Source organism: Trematomus bernacchii, unplaced genomic scaffold (genome assembly GCF_902827165.1).
Source record: "Trematomus bernacchii unplaced genomic scaffold, fTreBer1.1, whole genome shotgun sequence".
Lineage (NCBI taxonomy): Eukaryota > Metazoa > Chordata > Actinopteri > Perciformes > Nototheniidae > Trematomus > Trematomus bernacchii.
The window spans coordinates 2,324,745-2,349,035 of NW_022987564.1; the positions used below are offsets into that span (position 1 = coordinate 2,324,745).

The 24,291-nt window shown below is 41.3% G+C and overlaps 1 protein-coding gene across 1 annotated transcript in view; it reads left to right on the forward strand.

Annotated features, from left to right (window-relative positions):
* adgrb2 (adhesion G protein-coupled receptor B2) overlaps positions 1-24,291 on the forward strand; it is a 205,936-nt gene that overhangs the window by 77,227 nt on the left and 104,418 nt on the right. Inside the window, exon 3 of the mRNA XM_034124811.1 lies at positions 22,559-22,642. Coding sequence (XP_033980702.1) covers positions 22,559-22,642 — 84 coding nt within the window. The remainder of the gene's footprint in view (positions 1-22,558; positions 22,643-24,291) is intronic.

Genomic DNA, 24,291 nt, shown 5'->3' on the forward strand with positions numbered 1-24,291 from the left:
TGTGGCAAACCACTGGCCACCTGAGCCCACAGCAGTGCTTCTGTGCGAGCATCATAAAGCATGTGTGCATCCCCGACAATATGTGCACATGCAGGCGAGTGAAAAGATGATCTAACTATCCGAGCCATGGAGAAGATTTACAGCGGCGGCATAATTACCTCTTGGTACAGCACGGTGATCTAGTGTGCGTGGGACCTGTCACCTCTGAGGTGGAATGATACTGAGAGCGCCATAGCCGTTGACAACCCGTGGTTATCTAATACCATTCTGAAGGCTCTATAGGTGCGGCTTCCATCTATTTCCAGAAGGGAGCTGATGGTATTGCCGCCAGGAGAGACATTCAGTGACAGACAGAAGGCAGTTATTGATACCAAGCAGCAAGGGACACATGACAAATAGCCTGACATTATGCAAATGCAGTTTTTTTTTACATCACATTATCAAGACAAGATTCATATCCATGCTGTTGCTGCACTGCGTTTAAGATCAATGTACAGGCCTGTGAGTTAATGTAGTCATGAGCGCTCTCCATGGTTAAATACAGGGCTGCTGTATGTTACAGCCACGTTGACTTTCTGCCTGTCACCCACACCTCCTCTTTACCCGTGAGATGTCCTTCCCGATAAGTGTCACAGGGACACTCTTCCTTCTGAAATGTCTCCTCTAGGGAACTCATTTGTGTTCATCTGGCTTGACGTGAGGGGAATCTGTTTGCCAGACACAGCCTTACATGATAGACATGGCTATTTATCTTAATACAGGAAGAGAAACTTCCCGAACACACACACACATCCAGAGATTTGTTCACTCATACAAGCCACCATAATAAGATACTGTGTTTTGTATTTCACATACTGAACAGAAAATAACTATGTTTTCCCCCTTAGCCATGAGGTATGAATATGTTTTGTTCTCTGTTTGTTGGAAGCTGGTCACTTTCACATTTTCATTGAAAACGCAGCTGTGCAATGCGCATAATACAAAAACCCCCACACACACGCCACGGAAAAGCATGACATTGTGGGCCTGCGTGTACACATGCCACCTGTTTTTGTGTAAGTGCATGCATGTGTGTGCCTACAGTATGTACCATTGTGTTTGTGCACCAGCCATTGTGTCAATTGACAAGGGTTGCAAAAGAACCGTGGTCCTCCTCCTGAGGCTGGGTCTCACTGGGTAGTGATGACACCTGATGAAATACAAGATTACATGCACACACATGAATACACACACTACAGTAAGCAAAAACACACAAGCTTGCAACAAAGGAGACGCAATGTTTACTGAGATGAAATCTGGCAGTGCAGAAAGAACTTAGCATAAAGGAGGATGTGTGTGTGTGTGTGTGTGTGTGTGTGTGTGTGTGTGTGTGTGTGTGTGTGTGTGTGTGTGTGTGTGTGTGTGTGTGTGTGTGTGTGTGTGTGTGTGTGTGTGTGTGTGTGTGTGTGTGTGTGTGTGTGTGTGTGTGTGTTTTAGAGGACAGACAACAGCCCCTTCCAGTAGCTAAAACCACAAAACCCCTGAAACATGATAGACACACGGATGTGTAACGCTGACCACTGAGTGACAGTCGCTCATGCCCTTGCAAAGTAACTTCAAAAACAAGTGGGACACGCTCCTCTCTCTCTGCCTCTCGCGCTCTTTTTGTCGGCCCGCATTAGCATCACCAGCCGGTGTGTGGCAATTAAATATTTCCCTGGGCAGTGAGGCCCTATTTAGAAATCATTACAAGACAAGGAAATCATGCCCCACGAGTTTAGCCAAAACACGAGGGAAACTGTCTGACTGCATGTGTGTGTGTGTTGGCGGTTTCTCACGTGTGTTGCCTTACCAGCCTTCCCCACATCCACCATTCTATTCCACTCATCCATGGCTCTTTGCTTTCAAGATAAAGCTCCCCCCCCCCCTCATCAGACAGTTTCCAGCAGAGCTGTGAGACCTCCCCTACCTCCTTCATCACCGCCTGCTTCCTTGCATGCTGAGTGGAGATGGTATCATCTGCATGGGAGTCTAATGGACCGGTGAGGAGAAACCATGGTCAACTACATGTTTAGTGTGTGTGTGTGTGTGTGTGTGTGTGTGTGTGTGTGTGTGTGTGTGTGTCTGTGTGTGTGTGTGTGTGTGTGTGTGTGTGTGTGTGTGTGTGTGTGTGTGTGTGTGTGTGTGTGTGTGTGTGTGTGTGTGTGTGTGTGTGTGTGTGTGTGTGTGAGAGAGATGGAGCACCCACGTAGATGTCAGGGTGTGGTGGTTTAAGAAGCGGTGAAAAAGGATTGTCCTCACCAATGTCCTTGACTAGTTGTGTGTGTATGTGTGTGTGTGGCATTGTTTTTTTAAGCATGTGTGTTTTTGCAAGGTTTAGGATTAGTGGGATTAGTGACCTCGCACATGCAGACATGGTTATTATCAAATCAGTTCCCTCCTTTTTCTATCTTTTGTATTGTTTCTTTGTGTAGCATGCTTTATTAATATCATAAAAGGCGCCATACATGAATAATTAAATAACGTTCGGCATGGGTCGCTTCAAATATGAAACAAAAGAAGGGAAATAAAAAAGGTCTCCACAGTCACGAGTTGTTCCCCAATTAATGACTTTTCCATTAAAGAGGTTGTGAGACATTTCTTTGACTTTTCAGACAAACATGGCGTGCTTAATTGTCAGAGCAACTTTGAATAATGATCCCATTAGCCTTTTTTCTAATTATTGCGAGTCGACCATTAGTGTTTTATTGCCTTTTTTTTTGGGACGTTACAGTAATCTGCATATCTAATGTGATGTTTTGAGGAGGGAATTTCATCCCTCACATTTCTTCCTGATGTGTCAGTGAGCTAGCGTGAATCCTATCATGCAAATGAAGAGGTCTTGCATCTAATAAACATGCAGCAAAGAGAGATATGAAAAGCTAAGGAGGCCACAAACATGCCATATATAATGCCCGTGCTCCGTCCAGACTCCAGGAATACAATAAACGTTTATGATGCGTGTGAACCCAGTAATATAAAAAATAACGGGACAAATAAGTGAATATGGAACAAAAAAATCACCTTGGCTTTTTGTTCTGCAGGGGATAAAAAGCTAGGTATGCTCCCTTGGTCTTGCGGGAAATAAATGCGCTTGGGATTTATCGACACACTGGCTGTTATAAGCCTACTGTCACACTACAGCAGTTCCCCATGGCGGATTTAAGACTCAGGGAAGAAGAAACACTCTTAGTCTCCATCTCAGTCTCGTTTCCCTTTTCTTTCCCACCCTGCTGCAAGCACTTTTATGCCTCTGCCGCCAATTCTCACTCAAATGTGGTCAAGTGGAACTGGATAGGTATTTTGGAACGCACATTTTTGTTAAAGTTCTTCAACGGGAGCATTTGCATCTGTTCCGGCCCTCCTCTAATCCCCACCTATAATTTCTGTTGATAGAAAAACAGAATGGGCACAGAGCCAGCGCGCCTCTCTGCCCTCTCTGTCTGTGTCATGTGCACAGCTGCCTTGAAATTGCATTTTGTTTATATGATGGTAAAATATTCATAGAGAAAAATAGCTGGGGAAGCTGTCCATATAATCTCCCATAAACTGATATCTAAATCCATCACACACACACACACACACACAAGTGCACACACAAACAACCGCGCAATGGGAGCTGACAACCTCAAGGGCACAATGCAGTGAATGACAGCGCATGGATCCGTCCTTAGTGCCAAAACATCTTGCTCATACACCGACAGATATGCACGCACAGATGCCCAAACACCCAACGTGCACAGACACACACACACACGCAGCTCCCAGACGGATGCTGCGGTTTGAGCGTCGTATCGATCGACACTCGTCAGCATGTCCTCAATAACAAGCACTGTCCCCGAAAGCGCTGCAGCGAGCCTGTCAGGAAGAGAGACACAGACAAATAGTGGGGGAGAAGAAGGTAAAATATGTACCTGTGTAGAGAGAATAACAAACTGAGGTGAACCCTACTGCAGGTGACTGACCACTGATCAGCCAACAAGCCTTGATACAAGACAAATGTCTCTTCCCACACTGCATTGCCACAAGGCAGAGCGTCCTAATTTGTTCTCGGCTTTTACAGTTTTTTTTCTCCTCTGCAAAGCCCACTTGAAGATTATGAGCAAGGGCACGGTGGCTGGAACGGAAAGCGCGGGCCTGATGATAATGATGAAGTATCTAGCCACCCGGCTAACGAGAGCCCAGATCTGCCCTGAGTCTGCCTGCTATGCAAATTTCCCTCACACCAGCAATGAATCAAGGCTGGAGCAAACCAATGTTTCTCTTCGCAGCACTTTAGCAAAGCCATCATTCACAAAGGACACGGCAAAGGCACGCACGCTCTAGGTACGAGCACATACACACAGAAAAAGGGTACACTTGCTTCAGTGCAAAAGACGAACAACACGTTAAACCACTTTTTATGTGACGGAAAAACACTGAAAACAACAGCCAGTGCTTATGTGAGCTGATTGAATCCAAGCACAGCAGTTTGGCGCGCATGTGTGACACTTCAAAACACGATGGCCTCTAACATTGAGTCGACAATAACAAGGCTCCGGAGACAGAGTCCTCCAAGTTGATGTTCTTGGCAGAGAAACACAGCGACATAAGACAGATCTTTTCTCTCCCTCGCCGGCTCTGACCTCACAGCACCCTTGTGTTCCCGCAGCATGGTTTTTTAATGCTTAACAAATAAAATGCTTCTTTGTTGCCAAGATGAAGAGTGGGGGATCATAGAGTTAAGGCTTTAATTGATGGATGGAGACATGAGAGCACTCACAGATGCACCCAAATTCACAGGCATTTTTCGAGTCATCGCATGTCCTTCGTTCTCCCTTTTTCCTCCTCTGCCTCCGCGTCTGTCTCTCAGTCCTCTCATTATCTTGTTGCTCTGTCAGGCCTATAGGTTTGCCTCTGGGGTGTTGAACTGGCAGAAGTAACAGTATGATGGTGATTTGCTGGAATGGAAGGTTAGACGGGCTCACCTTACCTTTTAAAAGGTGTCAGACGGCAGACCTTTGACTCCACGATATTTAGTATTTAACACATTTTCCTTTTTTCTGTCTCGATTAATGTCTTAATTGGATGTTTACTAAGGAATATTACACATTATTAGTGTTAAATGCATCTTATTTTTCATGCAAATAAATATAAATGTATTTATTTATTCATGCATGATTAAGAAGAACCGCACATCACGTCTGTAAATGCATATAATTGTATACAGTAAGTAGCCACACACATGTACTCACAGGTCATACAAGCGCACACACACAAATAGACGGTGACAGGCTTTTAAGCCTTTGTCAGATTAATAGCCACTTTATCTCGCTGGTCAATAAATGCTTCGGGGAGTTCCCTAAAGGCTGCAGATAGCTCCCTCCGTGTGTGTGTGCATGTGTGTGTGCATGTGTGTGTATGTATGTGGGTGTGTGAGCATCTAACAGGCCTCGTGGGTCAACCTGTCACCACACAGATAGCTAAGCAGTTGGTTGGCCAGCGGGAAATCAATGTGAAAGGTGATGAGGCTAGTGTGTGTGTGTGTGTGTGTGTGTGTGTGTGTGTGTGTGTGTGTGTGTGTGTGTGTGTGTGTGTGTGTGTGTGTGTGTGTGTGTGTGTGTGTGTGTGTGTGTGTGTGTGTGTGTGTGTGTGTGTGTGTGTGTGTGTGTGTGTGTGTGGTTGATCGGTCGCATTCCAAACTTTTACATATAAACATCTTTGCAAGATTTGTTTTGCATCTTCATTATTTTGTACCCTCCTGGTCCCAGATCAGTAAAACTGTGCTGAAACAAGTTCATTTTTAAATAAGCCCTTAACGAAAATAAATCCTTCAGTCACTACCAGATGAAGGCTTTTTTATCCAATTAAAACCTCTGAAGTTTTAAAATGTCATGTTTTCATAACTTGCCAGTCAAAATAATTTACAATGCTACTCATTCACTATTGAAGAGGGTTTTTTCAGCTCTGTCGGAGAAATGAGCAGAATCTCTCTATCTGCTCCAAACTCAGACTTAAACATCCCACTGCGGCACACTGCCTTTACACAATCTGCTTTTCATTTTCACCATCAAGCAATGGAATATTATTCCAGCTGAGCTAGAACAGACTTCCACTCTTTTTCCCATGGTGCAAACAAATAGGAAATTGAGAAACCCTGTCAACAATAATTAGACTTTGATTCAGGTTTTTTATTCGTCATTGTATAGTTGTAATGGATGAATGTGCTGGTATTCATGTTGTTGGTGTCTCACTTTGGTGTTGCATGAAATCTTTATTTTGTTTTCTTGTTATTCTGTGTGTACCTGTCCAGGGACTGCGGATGGGAAGTAATTAGCTAATAGGGCCAAATCTGGCATAAATAACATATTCTCTTTCCGAGAAGTATGTTTAAATCTGTGTGTTTTTTTAATAATCATAATAATAAGAAGAAAATAATAATAAATATCTATAATTTAAAATAATAATAACAATAAAAAATTATCTTTTCAATTTTGTACAAGCCAAATCATTTGCAACTGCGTTTAGTAGCGTACTGTAATTGGTCATTAGTGTCTGAAACTTGGCTCCAGATCTCACAATGTGGAGGTGGGAAGACAGTATGGAGCCAAACGACATTTCTGCCGCTCACACCCACAGTGCACAGCTTTGTTGGGCCGCTAATGGTGGTGGGCTCCTTGGGGGGGGGGCTGAGGGGTCAGAGTAAGGGATATGAAGCTTGTGGCTGAGTCTTGATGCGATGCGGGCCAGAGATTATAAGACTGGGAAGTACTGAAGCTTCCCCCCCCCCCGCGCTCAGGGAGGGTTGGAGCTCCAGCTCGCTTCTCTGCTAGTGAACCCTGGTTGTTTAAACGAGCCCCAGCGGTCCTCATTACCCTTTCCCTGGGCACACTCACGCACATAGATGCAGGCGCACACACATGTGAGTGTGCAGCAGCAATCTAGGAGGAAAAGAAGCTCTTGCAGCTGTTGGCTTTGATGAAGTGTAACAGAGCTGGGAGCCAGTTCTTGATGGTTCGCTCGGACAGCTTTCCCTCATCAACCGCGTGGCTTAAGGGGTCGTTACCACAGTAATGATCCTTGGACTACCCAAGGGTTGACTCAACAACACTCCAAAAAGCAAAGCCTTTTCCGTTGACCGAATACAGTTATATTATATTTCCATCCATAAAGGCAAAAAAGTGCACATACTGTAGAGAGTCGTTGGAACTGTATCATGTATATGATTTTTTCAGAGGCTGTTTTTTTTGTTTTATTAATGGAAGCATTATTCACTGTTTCAATTCAAGATCTTTATACCGTCAAACTCCAGAGCGCTCAATCGCTGCTGGAGATAAGCATTGTCAAGCGAGAACCCCCTTCTCTGTTCTTCCCTCTCAATGTTCTTCATCATGTTCTCTCTGGAACTTAGTGGTCCTCATACAAGCCATGGAGAGACGTATAGAAAGCTCTCCTGTGGGGAGAGGGAAGGCATTGAAAGCAGACTCTCAGGTCTCATTATCCAGCTTATATTCCTTTCTCTTTGAATCTGTGTTTTCATTTCACTTAATGATCTCCTGCTCTAACAGATACCACCTACGAAGCTGGGGATAGACGCAGCTTTGCATTGCTTGTGTTCACTTGTTTTGTTTGTGAATAATTGAAGTGAAGTTACAGGGGCTTTGTTGACTGAGCCGATGACGAAAAGCAATGCTGGCCCTTGAATGTTTGTGGATGATGCAGTATGCTGCAGCTCAAGAGGTTTTCCAAAGAATTAGGGTATTGAAATGATATGCCCGGACACAAGCTTAATCAAATATTGCTTAACATTCTATTTTTGTACTTACTGATAACTTGAAACATTAGTTTTAAACAGCGCAACCCAGCATTTCAAGGTTTCCATGATTTTAAGATATGTTATTGATCTAGAACATCGACATCCTTGAACATATCTTATACTTTTCGAACACAAGGCAATGTCTCTTTCTTTGTGTCAAAGGGAGTTCAATCTTCTTTGCTCAATGGTGTGTTATGACTCCCAGATGTCACACACATGGGTGACCTTCCGTGTAAGAAGCTTGCACAGAAGTCCTCTGGTCATGACTTGCTTCCCTTCAGAAAATAGTCCTTACACTCGGGGGAATAGACCAGAAAGCTATCATGTGGCTAAGTTAATCAATGTGACTATTGGCTAGAAGTAATCAAGTGATTAATCAGCCTGAGATTCAGCTGACATGGTAAATCCCGGAGACAGACTTATGGATACTGAAAGAAAAAAAAACTACTTCCAAACACACAAATAAATAGATACGACATTCCAAAGCTCGTAAAAACTTAAAATGGTTCCTTAGTCTAAGATAAGGGGTATAAGGTCCAGCCAAAAATAAGGGTGTATATCACAAGTAGGCGAAAGTCAACTCCACTGAATAAAATACGATAAGGCAGGTAGATTTATTTATTTTCTTGTGCTGCTAGTGTGAATTTCCATGATGATGCAATGCGTTGGTGGCAATGTGAACTGCCTGCATCTCTTCAATTCCCAGCAGGTTATTTGTGCAGCATTATGACAGCCACACACACTCATTAGAATACACAAATGAATGTAAAACTAAAACCTGGTAGCGCAAAACCACTTGTTTACCACACAAATGCTGCACTGCATTAACATTACCGCATTTATTTTTGTTTAAAATCGGGTGAACGCAGCATACCTTTGGCTTATTGTTTGACCTTATTGTGTTTACACTAAAATAATATGCACCATCTGTTGAATCTGTGGAAAGCAGACTGTGAGGCAGCGCTAATTTTTTAGCTTTCTGCTTTGAAGCTGTGTATTGTGTCAGAGTTGTTTATCTGTATTGTTTTCCCTCTCATCTATCGGTTATCCTTAGCATTATACTTTTTTGTCTTTCTGGAAAAGGCGAGACTTTCTTCACACCAATTCCAATAAAACCAGATTTATTTTCAAACTTACAAGGGCATCAAAAGGCGTGCAATGTTCTTTGATTTGTCCAAAAATAAAAGTAAAAACAAGAAGAATTTGATATTTTACAGTTCTCTGTGATATCCCTTAGAGTAGCTTCTACTTTGATAAAGCCAAATAAAGAAAACATGTAAGGCTGTGCTTAGAGGTAATAATTCTGCTGAGGGGTCGGCAGAAGAAGAGTAATAGACAGGTGATAGAGTAAAGACAGCAATGGTTGGGCAAGGCGCCTGTCTGGTGCCATTGGCCAGAGAGAGTCATGGTACAGGTGTAACAGCAGGTGCAAGAGTGATAATGAGTGATACTGTTGTTGGGGTGGCACGTTCACGCCCATCAGGGACGAGAGTGTGATGGTCAATCAGTTGCTGTATAGTATTTTGAGAAAAGCATTGAAGGAGAACTGCGAGAAAATGGATGTTATGATAAAAGTTAAACGACTGACACGAGGAAAATCTTACCTCAAAATAAGATCAATTTAACGCTGAAAGAAGCTCTTCCACCAGTTGTCTATTTCTGTTAACAGAAATGCCATGGCTCTGTGAATTATCTTAGAATTGTATATCATTGAGCTGATCCAGGAAATCAACATACCTCCAAGGTAAGGTAGTGAACAAATTAAGCTTTTTCTATACAATAATGTACTTCATTTAAAGGATGTATTGTATTCATGTATTGTATTCATTGTATTGGATGTGTATCAGGAAAGGAAAGAAAATACACACATGCAGCTCAGTGAGATATATCTGTCTGGCACTGCAGGGGTTAGGGCTTTGAGTCCCGCTGGAACATGCTGAAATGCCTTATGGTACTGCGAGGCATGCTGGAAGAAAAGGAAAAGTACTAATATATGTATTATCCTTTACTGTACGTTGCCATCTTGTAAAACTGTACTCTAAAAAATGTATGTTGTGTTCCTGTAAGGTTCTTTCTATCAAAAGTATCAACCAACATTTACTGTAGACCTGACTTGGTTCTCTACATTGCGTTAAATCATGTAGTGCCAAGTCATGATGTCTCCTGTTATTGAGGAAACATAAACATGATTTCTCTAAACAGAGCCTCCATATGTTGCTACATTATAAAGCTCTTACAGTTATGTAGGCAACAAATATGCGATATTCAGCAAAAACAGCAACAGCGACATCCCACTGTATGTTTGTTTTCGTCTTGATAGCCATTTGACGCACTCATTTCTTACTTCCACTGAGCAGAATTAGCTCTGAGGAGATTCAGAGCTCTGGAGCTTGCGTGATCTAAGCAGCAGCCCAATTGCTAACTATTGCGAGAGAGGAATGCGTATTCTCGTTGGGATTGACACTTTACATTTTCACAGTACAGAATACTAAGGTTTTATGTTAATTGTTTTATGTTAAATTATCACTTCTATTATCAGCACTGTTCACCAAAAAAAAAAAGAAGGCTTTCAAAATGACAGATGGTGAGACATCTGAATATGTGATGGAAAAAACGTACACGTTTGTACTTTTCAGTTCAGTGAAACACAAAAGGACATTCGGGAAGTCAAAGGAGGACACGGAGGAGACAACTTTTTCAAGAAAATGTTAGAATATTCAATTTAGTTGAATCCTCTCCCGCAAGAACATTGTGCTATGTCTTGTAGAGGGGTGTATTTCATATGGAAAAGCAGTCACTAATACACACTGAAAATATGTGTACACGCACACACCCACACAGACTTTGCTTCTGCTCGAGTAACCATAGAGAAATCTAGGACAGAGTCTTATTTGATGATTGACGGCAGGATCATTTAACTAAGCATGGTGGCCTCAAAATTTGGGGCGTTAACATCCCTACAGCAATCTAATTGTTGGTACATATACACAACATTTCTCCCTGAGGTAGAAATGCACATCTCTAGTTCAATTTTTTTCAAAAGAAGTGACATAACAATATCTGGGTTTACTTGTTTATGTAGAAAATCAGTAAATGTGTCCTTACTTGAAACACAATAATTGTACTAAATGCCACTAGCAAAAGCGTTTTTAAACAGTATACTTTATAAATATATTTATAGACCATATGATACAGTTAAAAAAACAGATTTTTAGCAAGTTGAGCTTCCTGTTCCCCTTCTATGTAATTCTCAATGGTGAATCCAGGAAAATGGTTGCACTCACATGGAGACGCCGATATTTTTTACCATGGATGCCAACACAAATAACTATTATTGCTTACAAACAGTGTATCATCTACACATAGCTAAAACAAGCGCAGAGTAATACAACCGTGCTGTAGGAGCAGAATAGGTCTGACGGATATTTTCCTAGGTGAATGTGGAATGAAAAAAAAGCGGAAGATGTCAAAGATCTTTTGTAGTTTAATGATCAGCTGTAAAAGTAAAACAAAATATGTATTCATTGACCATATGGAAACTTTAATACTAGTGAAACAAACATAACAGGCAAGTGAACAAGTAATATTTCGAACTGCATCAGACATCATATCTCGATACTCGACAGTTTTCCAAACACTGTGATACAGACATACTTTTTCGTATTAGAACAGTGTTACGGTTCAATATGTATCCTTTGATCTGTCTGCCTGCAGTATCAAGTACCTGTACGTCCATGTCTATTTCTCCATCTTTCCTTCCCTCTGGTTGTTGTGTCAGGGTTATGTCTACATTTTGAGCCATCTTTTCACATTTTTTACGATCTAGCTTATATGGGCTCAAAAGTTACGATTGAACTTTTACAGATGCAATCCTCTGCAGGTGCAGCAATGTTGTGAAATCCCTCTTTCTAATCCACCAGGGAAAAAGTTGGCAGAGTCACATTTGATAATGCCAGATATTAATCCTCTGTGCCAAATGAATGAGAGTTATTGTGAACGAGGACCTTTGTGATTAATGTTTTCACGTCACGACTTCGACCTTACCAAGCAGGCATATCACAGATGATAATGCGCAAAGGTCCACAATGCACCACAAGTAGGAAGACCGTTTTCTGGATAAGGGATTTACAGCAAGATAAACTGTTCTGATTCAGAAAGATATGTAGGTCTATATTTAAAGGGGTCCTTTTATGCTTTTTGGGTTTCCCTTTCCTGTAGTGTGTTACATAGGTTGTTGTCTGCAAAGGAAAAAAAATCACACTTTACCTGATGACCTAAGATAGGCCAAGGGGTGGGATATCTCAATCACAACAGAGCTGGCCAGCCAACCAATCAGAGGATACTGGCCTGATGACTATGATCAATGTAAGTCCCTTGGATAATGATTTCAAAATAATGATAATTTAAGCAGTGGCATACGTTTGTCCAAAGTAAGTTCGGTCAGATACTTATCTCAAGTAGTTAACCATGTATGACGGATTGATACAATAACAGGTGACAAATTGGCTCAACTATAAAAGGGAATATAATTCGAAGAATCTGAGCACCAGTTCAATACAAATCAATCCCATACTATGCATGAACATTAAATCTTATGCAAATCAATGTTTCCAAAAACTGAGCATCAATATGATTGGTTGTTGTTGTCAGCTGAGGGTGAAAGAAGCAGTGGATGCCATTGTATGAACACATAATCCTTTCAAAATCCACTTTTGCAAAAGAAAGCTCTACATTTGTATGATAGCTTCATGTATGAAACATGTATGAGTGCTTTCAACATGTCACAGCGTCCATATGTGCTTCAGCTTTCAAGATTCTTTATGTCGTTTGACTTAAGTCTCTAACACATTTCTAAACAAGCCAATTGGGCCATGCAGGAGTGCGTAATGTGGGTGTATGTCAGCGTGTTTGTGTGAGAGAGCATGTTCCTTTTAGGTGAGCATGAAGTCATGGTTGTGTATTCGTCTGAAAGGGCACACAGAGCGCATTGATGTGTGTTGGTTTTATAGAACATGTTGTTCCAAAGGCATAGCCTAGTATTTTTTGGATATTGAGAGAAATTACACAATCTAGTACTTACAGCATATTATGGATGCTGATGGTGTTCAGGTGAAGAGTTTCTATATCTAAAGGTGAGTACACATGTGGAACAAAACAGAACATACTGTAACAAAGCATTCCAAGGTAAATCTGGGCAGATATTAAAACTTAACAAAGCACCTTGGGAACTGTGTCAGACTGTACCAAAGCACAACAGTCAAGTACGACACAGAAGAACATACACAAAAGATAACATCTATTGATCAAACAACAGATCCGACAATGTTACCACAACAATAAATATGTTTTCAGATTTCAAATCACAACTCGATCTGAGTTCCACCTGAATGAAGAACATACCCAATCATGTAGAAACCCAGGACACCATGGGGTTATCAATGCCTGACTGTATTACTATAGTTAAGCTTCTTTAGTTTATTTCGTATTTTTTTGCCTTTTTATCTCACATTGGTTCATCTTACCAACTCACCTTAATTAGAAAACAAAACAGCAAAGCTAGGTCTGATTCAGTTCCCTATCTTGCTGTGGACTTGAACATTACCCCCGCTAAGCCAAGCATGTCTGTGAATGCCTCTTTGTGTGTAGGAACATAAGTGTTGGGGTGCATGTCCCTGTGCATTAAGCGTGCATTGGCCCCCCTGTCCTGCTGCGCTGACCCCTCCCTATGATGAAAAGTAGTTGACAGAAGAGATAAGTGGTGTGTGAGTGTTTGTATACTCAGGAGAGAGGTCGAGGGCGAGAGTCAGCGCCTGAGTATCATTTCTTATGCCCTTCTATCAGGTGGAGAGCCAAAGTCTGGCTATACTACACTCTCCTCATGGCCCTCTCTTATGATTCATGAAAAACACCTGCCAGAGTATGCCCTGGGTTGCTATAGCCTGTGGGCAGAGTGCCCATGCAAATGCTGCCTGTTAGTGTGTGTGTGTGTGTGTGTGTGTGTGTGTGTGTGTGTGTGTGTGTGGTGTGTGTGTGGTGTGTGTGTGTGTGTGTGTTGTGTGTGTGTGTGGTGTGTGTGTGTGTGTGTGTGGGTTGTGTGTGTGTGTGTGTGTGTGTGTGTGTGTGTGTGTGTGTGGGTGTGTGTGTGTGTGTGTGTGTGTGTGTGTGTGTGTGTGAGCACTTGCACGAATGCATTTGCCTGTGGACAGATGTGGCTCATGTTCTGCTGCAGACACAGAATGCAGAGTGTTCTTATTAGCAGGATACACAGACTGCCTTTTTGTTGACTACCAGAAAGAGGAATCAATGCTATGAGTAAATCAATAAAAAGTGCCAACATTGACATGTATGATGTATGTAAGGTGCAGATACTGTAGACACAAATGTGAGAAGACCTAGATCAATGTTGGGAGCCTCAAACTAAATTAGTGAATATAAGACATATTGAAAGAAAGAGAAATTAAAAAGGAAGAAAGTTATTTTTTAAAAGACAAATAGGAACAAGAAGTAATTGATTGCAAAAAAAGGAGAAAAATATATATTTTTTTTATACATTCACAGTCGTGCTGTAAACCACAGTTAAGAGCAACCGTCCTCAGACTCCATTCACCTCTCAGACGCAGGACTGTCGACCAAGAGTGGACACTGATTTATAATCCACTTCCTTCCTTCCCTCCCTCCCTCCGTTCCTCTGCAAGCCTCCACACCAGAATCCCTTCCGCTCCTTTACAGCGTCAGCATGATGGTGTTGCTACGGCAACAGCATCCCACTGCAGAGGCAAATGTGAGCAGTAATCGGCCTGTTCGCTTGGCTGTGTCATTTATACTTATCACTGTTGTCATGTGAAATCCTTATTGTTAAATGTCTCTAAAATAGGTTTATTGAAAAAAATGTTGGATACTTTTTGGAGATCTGTATAAGGGAGACACAAATGAACGAAAATAATAAGGGGAAGGGAGGAGGACATGTGGCAAGACCTTTTGTCCTAGATGTGTGTAAAGCTCAGAAGCTTTTCAATTACATAATTGTTGTTTTTACTCCATTTAGATACATTGAAAAACCCTCTCCATGAACCTGCACCCTATTAGCTTGTCTTTAGCCATGCTAGCATCTTTAAAGTATGTGTTGGTTGGACTTTTTTCCAGACTGAAACATCTCAATTAGTGTCGGTTTGGTTTCATGGAAATGTTTAACATTCATTTTCTCCAAACTACGGATCTAACTTTGGCAGTTGGCTGTTTTCTTTAGCGTCGCCAGCAAGTTTGTTCTAGTTGTTTCATCTAAAGTATCATTGAGAGGGTGGCTATTACAGGGTGTCTGCGGGGTCTTAAAAAGTATTACAAGTTGATAAATGAATTTAGCAAAAATTAAGGCTATTAAAAAGTATTAAACGGCATTTTCCAAGGTATTACATTTTGTAGCTTGTTTTCAATAAGTATATAAATTGTCCAAAGAGGTTGTTTCTAAAGTTTGCCTGAATGTAATCATTGCGTAGGTGTGTAGTGTGATTGTGTGTAGTTTATTGATGGCATCCCGTTGGATTTGACGTCATCTGAACAGGACATCGCACGCTCACTGCTTGATAGCGCGCGAAGGTCCGTTTACGCCGGTTGTTAAACAACATCGTTATGGGGAAATGCAAGTCTGCGTCCAAATGGTTGGAAGATAAGGAGGAAGGACAATCAATACTCTATATAGTAAATGTGAGGTAAAGTGTGTCGCCAATGTAACCGGTTAAAACTCAAAGTGGCGATGAGGTCTTAAAATGTATGGAAAGCGTCTTAAAAAAGGTCTTAAAAGGTATTACATTTGACTTCAGGATTCCTGCATATACCCTGTATTAAATGTGGCGCAGATCATGTGAGACATTTACAACATTCAAGATTCAAGGCTTTTATTGTCATATGTACATAGCTACAGTGTAATTATGACAATGACATTCTTAGGTCACAGGCTCCTCCAACAGTGCCACACAATAAAATAGATAATAGTGTAAGAAAATAAAATATAATATAATAGACATTGTGCAGAATAGTCTACAAGTGACATCATTTCATTTAACATGCTTCTAGCTGTGTTGTAAACACTTCGCTATCTTTCTGCAAAGCCCCATACAGAGTTCCTTGCACAAACATGCTAAACCATGGGTGAAATTGTCTGCAATTGATCAGGCACATGCAACACAGTAATCTTGCTTGCCCCGCTTTAGATGAGTTGTTCTGGCCATCCCTGCATTGATTGCTCTTTGATTGTAGCTCTCTTTCCTCTGGGTCCGCTGGACTGTAAATCCATCGAATTGTTATGGAACTGAGAGATAGAGAGGCTGAAGTAGAAGACAGGGGATGGAGGGGTGGAGGGCAGAACGATAGACCAAATGACTCTGTGGTGTGGGAATTGGAAGATTTGAAAATATCTAATAAGAGAAAGAAAAACGGGGAAAAAGGGCAATTTGAGATGGAGAATGAAAGTGAAATGAAACAAAGCCAATTTAGCAGTTTGGAAGTATACCAGGGCTTATGAGGATTTGTGTATATATGTTGTGTGTGTGTAGGTGTGAAACAAACCCGTCAGCCCAAGGGGATGAGAAAACTCGATTCTGAATCCATTTTGAGGGCACTCAAATGACCTTGAGGCCCCCATAGCCAAGCAGACGCTGCCCTGCACCAATATGATTCAACGTCTCTCTTCATATCTGCTGCTGAGTGCGAAAGGAGCGAGAGAGGAGTGAGGGAGAGAGATGGAGTGGGTCTGTCTGTCCAGTAGCTTATAAAAAGTCCATTATGGTGCGCTTCTATCAGTTTGGGCTCTCCCAGATGGACCCTGGAGTAAATGGACAGCACCAGAGAGCTATAAACTCAGATTTGATGTACGGCTGAGAAATTGCTCTGTGTGTGTTCTGGAGTGTGTGTGTTGTTGTGCGTGTTTAGGAGTGTGTGCATTCAATCAAACGCTTCACTGAAAGAGCTGACAGTAGTCAACTGCAAACATTCTCGTGCCACTGTTTTGCCGCTGCCACATACTTAACACAGCTGTTTTATATGTTAACATATGTATTCTCCTTCCACACACACACACACACACACACATACACACACACACACACACACACACACACACACACACACACACACACACACACACACACACACACACACACACACACACACACACACATAAAGGCTTCCCAGCAGGCCTAAATCCTGGCTCAGTCTGACAAAGGAGCCTGTGGCTCTAACTGGCTCTGCCCCAATCCCTTTCCCCAGCCTGCTGCTTTGTACAAGCTCAAAACCGCTTTACTGCATGACGTTTATTTATCAGTCCTATTTAATTCCTATTGTGTAGGTGTGTGTGTGTGTCTCAGCGTGTGTCTGAGCTACATGAAGGTATATATTTGAGATTTGGTGACACTGCTTACGTGTGTGATTTTTAATGTGTCCAATACAGTGGCGAGCCGTGAGCTTTATACCTAGGCCCTCTGACCCCCACCCCTTCCCTCGAAAAAAAGAAAAAAAAAGAGTTATTACGTCACAGCGTATACTTCAGCGGAATATCAAAACAACGGCCCAGGGTGCAAAACGCATCAATGACAGCGACCCTCTACCACACAAAACAACACCTGTGAACCCAATTTGTGTTCTTTGACATTGAAAATTATATTGCATTGTGTTTGTTACTTTCGTTGCAGTTGTATGTCTTAAGTGTAATTTGGCATGCTTTTATTTTGAAGGCGAGTTCACGCTGTTGACAGGAAGTTGTTGTTGCTCTGGAAACAAGAAAAGTTTCACAGCGGGCGGAACTCGTCATAAAGTCCGCGATAATAAAACCCACCCATTTAGAGGGAAGATATGATTGGTCAATTGTACTGTCATTTGACATTACTCTCTCGTTCAGTTACTATAGCGGGCCCTCTGTGAATCGCAGAGAGGCCCGCTATAGAGTGGCGAAGTCCCTCCCCTTCCGGTTGAGCCCCATGGGACCTTATTTCGGAAAAATTATGCATTGAAGTCAATGGAGAGAGAAAGATTATCTTTCGATCCCGTTTGAATTGTGCCACGAATTACAAATATGATGTTTGTCAATTTAAAAGATAATTTTGCAAGTCAAAAAAAAAAAATGTGTCGTAAAACTGTGAAGTAACACATTTGTTTGTGTGAAACGCTCAATGAACTACATCTCTCGTCAACAACACACGTCACCAAGTTGGCCGTCACTACTGTCTTGTCAACAGAACGACCCTCACTATCACCACAATGAAACACGTCCTGAAGAATGTCATGCAAAGCTGCCTGCCTGCCTTCCTTTGATTCTCTCTGAACTGCCTGGTCGTTTTAATGTTTAATGTCAACCATTTGTGCAGATAGCATGAAGTAGAGAAGATCGCCGATGCTAATGTTAGCGTTAGCATTTCTCCCCCGGGCTTAAATGGTGTATTATAGAATGATCACACCGGTGACAGTACTATTCAAAGGGTTCACGAAATATGACTACTACTCTTACTGTTTAACATTTTGGGTTACTTAATGTTACTTCATGTTAAGGCTAATAAAAATGACAAGGCTGTAATGCTAACTAACGTGCTAGCTACTAGCTAGGTAGCTAACTTGATCCACACACTCCTCTTTCATCAGACGGGAAGCGAAAGAACGAGCAAGACCCATTGCTGGTATAATAACAACCTGGTACTAAGCACACAGGCATCTTGTGAAAGTTATCTTATCTTAGCCAGCGCCATATAGATAGACTCTATCTATATGGCGCTGATCGTATATATACGGTATTATACGTATATCGTAGTGTCTCAATTGTGACATCACTTACGCGACTCTGGGATTTGTAGTCTTTCTAGTTGCGTATTTTTCATAGTCTTATATTTCAACAGTTTTACGACAAACTGTGACTTTTTTGACATGGAAATGATTTTTTAAGATTGACAAACATCATATGTGTAATTCATGGCACAATTCAAACGGGATCGAAAGATAAGTTTTCTCTCCCCATTGACTTCAATGCATAATTTTTCCAAAATAAGGTCCCATTACCCGGAAGTAAGTGGGCGTGACTTCGCCACTCTATAGTAACTGACATTTAAACAGAGACTGAACAGGCAGATTCGAAGGATTTATTTCTTTGGAAATGTTATTTTATTCAATCAAGTTTTTTTTCGGTAAAACTAATGAAAAATATAACAAAAATAATATTAAAAAAATATATATTTTACATTTTCTTTTTTTTTTTATTGTTTTTAAATATTATTTTTTGGAATATCTTAGGCCCTCACAGAGGGCCTAGAGGGCCCTGACGGCTCGCCACTGGTCCAATATGATGTATTCATGTGTGTGTTTATTGTGGGTATCCTGTCGCTCTTTGCATTGAGTTTAGGAAGCTGACAAAGCTGCCTGCTGAGCGATAGCGATCACCACGCTGTGGATGTGACTTGGTCTTTATACATTCTACTATATCAAAATGTTTGGTCTGTGAAGAAAGAGAGAGATCAAAGAGCAAAGACTTGAATGACTTTGGGAAGCATTGCTTTCATCTTAGCGGGTTAAAAAAAAGCAGACAAATCAAATGGTTGTCCTAAAATAACAGACGGCTGAAATTGGTTATTAAAGCAGGGTCTTGCACTGTTATCAGTTTTATTCATATTCTTTTAACAACATTTTGTTTAATCCACTTTATAAAGGCAGCTTGACTTATGTGGACTGAAATGCCCTTAAACCCTACATACCAAATGGCAATGACCCATCACTTTATATGGTCCATGCACTGCACTGTTACTAAAGCAAAGGTGATCTGTTCATTTGTCAGGGCAAGATTCAAGGACCCCACTGGCACTTCTGTCAGATGACACTAAGGCATCATTTCAAATGTTGAATCTCCACTTCTGCCCCCGACCAATCATAGGGTTATCGACCTTTCTCACGATTGGAGTGATACTGACAGCTATAGATAAAAAGCAGATTCCTTTGGAGATGAAGAAACAGCTGAAATGGATGTAACAGAGTAGGGATGAGAGAGGGCAAGAAGATTTGATGAAGTGTGCAATGATGTGTCCATTAAAGTGTGCTCGAGAACATTAAACAATAAAGTAGGGACTGTAAAGGTCAGTACTCCTGAGGGGTTTATCCATATTGATCTTTACCTTCGATTGTACCGGACTCCGCAGCGGTGTCCATCTATATCCTCCTCTGTGCTGTAGACCTGGGGGAGAGAGTGAGGAAGTAGACACATTGAGACATAGAGAGATTTTAAAGAGATAGAGAAAGTTGTCCTCACTGGTCATTTTATGTGAGATGTTACTCCACTGCCCTGCTTCACTAACCTCTGTATCCCAGGAGGCTGAATGTACTCCACACACGGCTTAAGTTGTGGCCAAATCTGCCATAAAATGATTCAGACACACGGATCTGAACTTTGTCTTGAGCCTTCAAATGAGATCAATTTTTCTGAATTGTTTAAAGTGAAACTCTGAGTTATCTTGTTGAAAATGGTGATATATTGTGAGTCACTGATTTCCCACTTACGTAACTCTAGAATCCATTAAGTAGACAGTTGACCTTTAATAAAATCGTTTCTAGTTTTGCCTACGTAAAACAAAAGTGTATACTATATCCTTCTGTGTGAATGTCGATTGTTTAGGATGATGTGTCATCTTATTATGGTGGGAGATAACAGTGAAGATGAATGTAGAAAACTAGGGACTGTCGATTGCAAGCTACAAATATCTAGCACAGAGTAGGAGTAATATATCCTTGCACAAGGTTTTAGGTGTAAGATATTACTGTAAAACCTGCAGCTCAGCAAGTGGGCGTTTTGTACTGTGCTCTGACCCGACTATAGCTAATAAAAACCCGTAAATCCCAGAGCTGCTGGTATGTGCAGCACTACTTTGTTTGATTGTCACATGAAACACAACAGTATTCTAGAAGTCTTTTTTAGGCAATGAGTCGACTAGATAAAATATGTCTTCGAAAATACTTTCAGAGCGCTGTTGCACCATTTGCTCGTCTCAATATAGAGAAGAAACACACTCATGCATCGTTTGTTTTAACAAGGGCCAGATGCAGATATTATCTTCACAGCACATAAACACAACTATCACATTGTTTCACAGAAATAATATTTTTCTTTGGCCTTAAAGCACAAGTGGTCCTGCTGAGAACGAAGCACAAAACAAGCAAATGGGAGGGAGAGTTAGACACCATCGATCAAAAGGCGAGATCTAGACGACAACAAACACAAGTCTTGTATTCCTTTCAAAGGGTTATTTTTGTAAAAGGCCAAATTAGAGTGCTGGTTGTGAGGGGCGTTTGAACAATCAGACCCTAACTACGATTCCCATCCATTCATGCTGTATGTGTGTGTGTGTGTGTGTGTGTGTGTGTGTGTGTGTGTGTGTGTGTGTGTGTGTGTGTGTGTGTGTGTGTGTGTGTGTGTGTGTGTGTGTGTGTGTGTGTGTGTGTGTGTGTGTGTGTGTGTGTGTGTGTGTGTGTGTGTGTGTGTAATGGGATGCAAGGATTTGTAGTGCATGCATGTCTGTGTTCTTCCTCAGGCCAACATTTTGACAGAAGTTAATGTGGGAAATCTCACTTTTGCACTCTGTAATCTAATTCACACACAATGGCATTTCCATGTGAGCTGGAGGTTGTGGCTCAGTGGATAGTGCGCTGATCTTCGGATCACGGGGGCACTGGTTTGAATCCCGCTGCAGTCAACATTCCGCTGTGTCCTTGGACAAGACACTTCACCCCAAATTGCTCCTGTGGGGATTGCCCACAGTACTGAATGTATGTAAGTCGCTTTGGATAAAAGCGTCTAACAAGTGACATGTAATGTAATGTAACTGTATGTTTCAGCTGCTTCATGTCATTTCAAGCACTGCAGAAAATCCCATAGGCAAAAAGTACCCAAGTAAAAAACTGATCTGTTAAATCAAAGATTGTTTCTACTGCCGAGGGAGTTGATTAAGTCTTGAGTTGCTGAAACTAAGCCTACAAATCCATTTGCACAGATCAGAACAGACTGTGCCTCCGTATGTTTGTACCAATTGAGATAAACTGATATGTTGCATGATTTCACTTTCTCCATACTTCCTCTCTAGGCAATCCTTCTGTTTCGACATTTATATGAGGTGTTCTAACATAAATAAGCTCTCTGACAAATCAGATCCAGGCCATTCTCCAGTGTAGCTTTAATATTTGTACAATTTCATAACCATGTCAAGGCTTTTTTTATAGCTTGCTGACTTATCGTTCCTCTCATTGCATTTCAACCTATATTTAATTGACATTTCATGCTTTGCCTCTCATGAGAGGGTAAGCATCCACCTGATTTTCTGAGATTATACTGTAGACTTGACGTTCTGTTACATTTCAGTACAATGTGTGCTGAAATGTATCGATGTGTGCTTTAAATATTCTGCAACAGGGAGCAAGCCAAGGAAATGTAGGCGTCTGTATATTATTTTGCCAGAGTCGTGTTTGGATGTACTAAAAAACGTGCTTTTTTTACTTCTCTGAATGTACAAAGTACATATCGATGCCTATGAAGACTTGTTGACTACAGCTTTAAAAACAACTATCTGTATGTCTTGGCACAAATGTTTGTAGTAAAGGAGGTTGATATCTACACACCAGCATTTATGCTCTTAGAGTTCAACTTCGTGCTGCATTATCTATATCCAGCTGTGCCATTCAATACAAGCTGAAAAGTAAATGTAAGTCAAATCTCAATTTTTTCCATTTCAGACCCATATGATGATGATGATCTGAAGGTGAAGACCCAGAGACCTCGATCAGCTGACCAGCCAGGTGTGTTTCAGGCACAAACTGGTGAGTAATGTGTGCATGAGTCCAGCCTGGGACGCAAGAATTCAACTTAACAGGCGGTGTATGTCACTAAATAAAAAATAAATAATTTCTATACATTCACCTTCCGAAGCCTGTCTGATCTCCGGGGCGGCTACTGTAGTTGGCCGTTGCGTGTGTGCGACTTTAAAATCTTACATAATGAATAGGATTTCAAATGACTAATGGAATTATTTATGACATGATCCATATTAAATATGTCACATGTAGCTTATATAAGCAGAGGAATCTGCCGTATACATACATGCCATTACATGGTGGCTGATTCACCGCATTAGAATAGGTCATACACACATTTGTGCCCATAAGCATACACATATAAACACACACACATTTACATATTCATAGCTCCCAGTGTGCGGAGGAGGGAGTCCCTACCACAAGGGAAACCCCTGGCTCTGTCTTGTCCTTCTCACCCCCCCCCCCCCCCCCCCCCCTCTCTTCTCCCCATTCTTCCACTCCTCCAGGCATGTGTGATGAGCTTAAGCCCTGACTCACGGCATGCTAATGAAGATGTAATGCGATTAACGGACATGCAATTAATTAGATTTCCTTCTTTGCCATGTGATGACGCCTCGATCAAAGGACACGGCGCTCATAAACAATTTAGAAAGAGAGAAGCGCGATGACTTCACACTTTTTTTTTTCTCGCTGTCAAGGGCGTAACTCGGAGGGAACAATGGGAGTCTCTTCCCAGCCGCCTGCAGAACTCACAATCCCCCAGAAAACATCCCAATCTTTGCCACTAAATTAACAACTAAAGCAATCCTTTTTGGATTATCTGGGAGATCTTGTGTTGCCATAATTCCATGAGTATTCATTTGATTGAATCTCTAACAGGATCATCAGCCTTATGAATATTCAATCAAGGTTTATTCACATTAAGGAGCTTGAATCGAATCCCCCATACTTGTGTATGCAGGAATATCATACAGACTATTGGGTAATGACAGAGCATCACAAGCTAGTTTATGTCAAGATTATACACTTGAAAAAATGTACCCTTTGTAAGCCGAGCTCAAAATAAATATCTTGTGCTTTTATCAGGGGGAAAAGAAACACTAATCCTATAAAGAGTCTGTTGAAAAGTCCCAGGCTTTTCTCTTGACAAATGTATGCATTACAATTGAGTTTTTCTTTCATTGTACCACTGAAATAATGCAATGTGTCACTGCCGTCCTACTGTAGGGATTTTCATTTTATTTCAGTAAATAAACCTAGAATTGCCAACATGAATCAAAAAAGCAAACGTGATGATTTGTTCAGTCCTGGGAACATTTGGAGGGAGAATGAAGTGCTGTCCACTCAAAGTTACGGTAGCTCCTTCTTTGTTGTGGCCTTTTTTGGCTGTATTACCCCCATGGTAAAAGTATTACAATTACACAGTATAAACACTTACAAATCTAACGAGACAATATGAACATGCATGTCTAGAACTACATGGATGTGTTGTCACCTGTTGCGTCCCCCATGCTTTATTACTTTGGTTTAAAGCCTTGTTTTTGTACGATAAGCTGTTGTGTCAGTAGGCCTCTTCACCTTTTCACAGCTCTTCAGTTTTCACTCTCTCAGAAGCGGTAAAATCCCTAAACTAGAATCATTGAGAATGACCC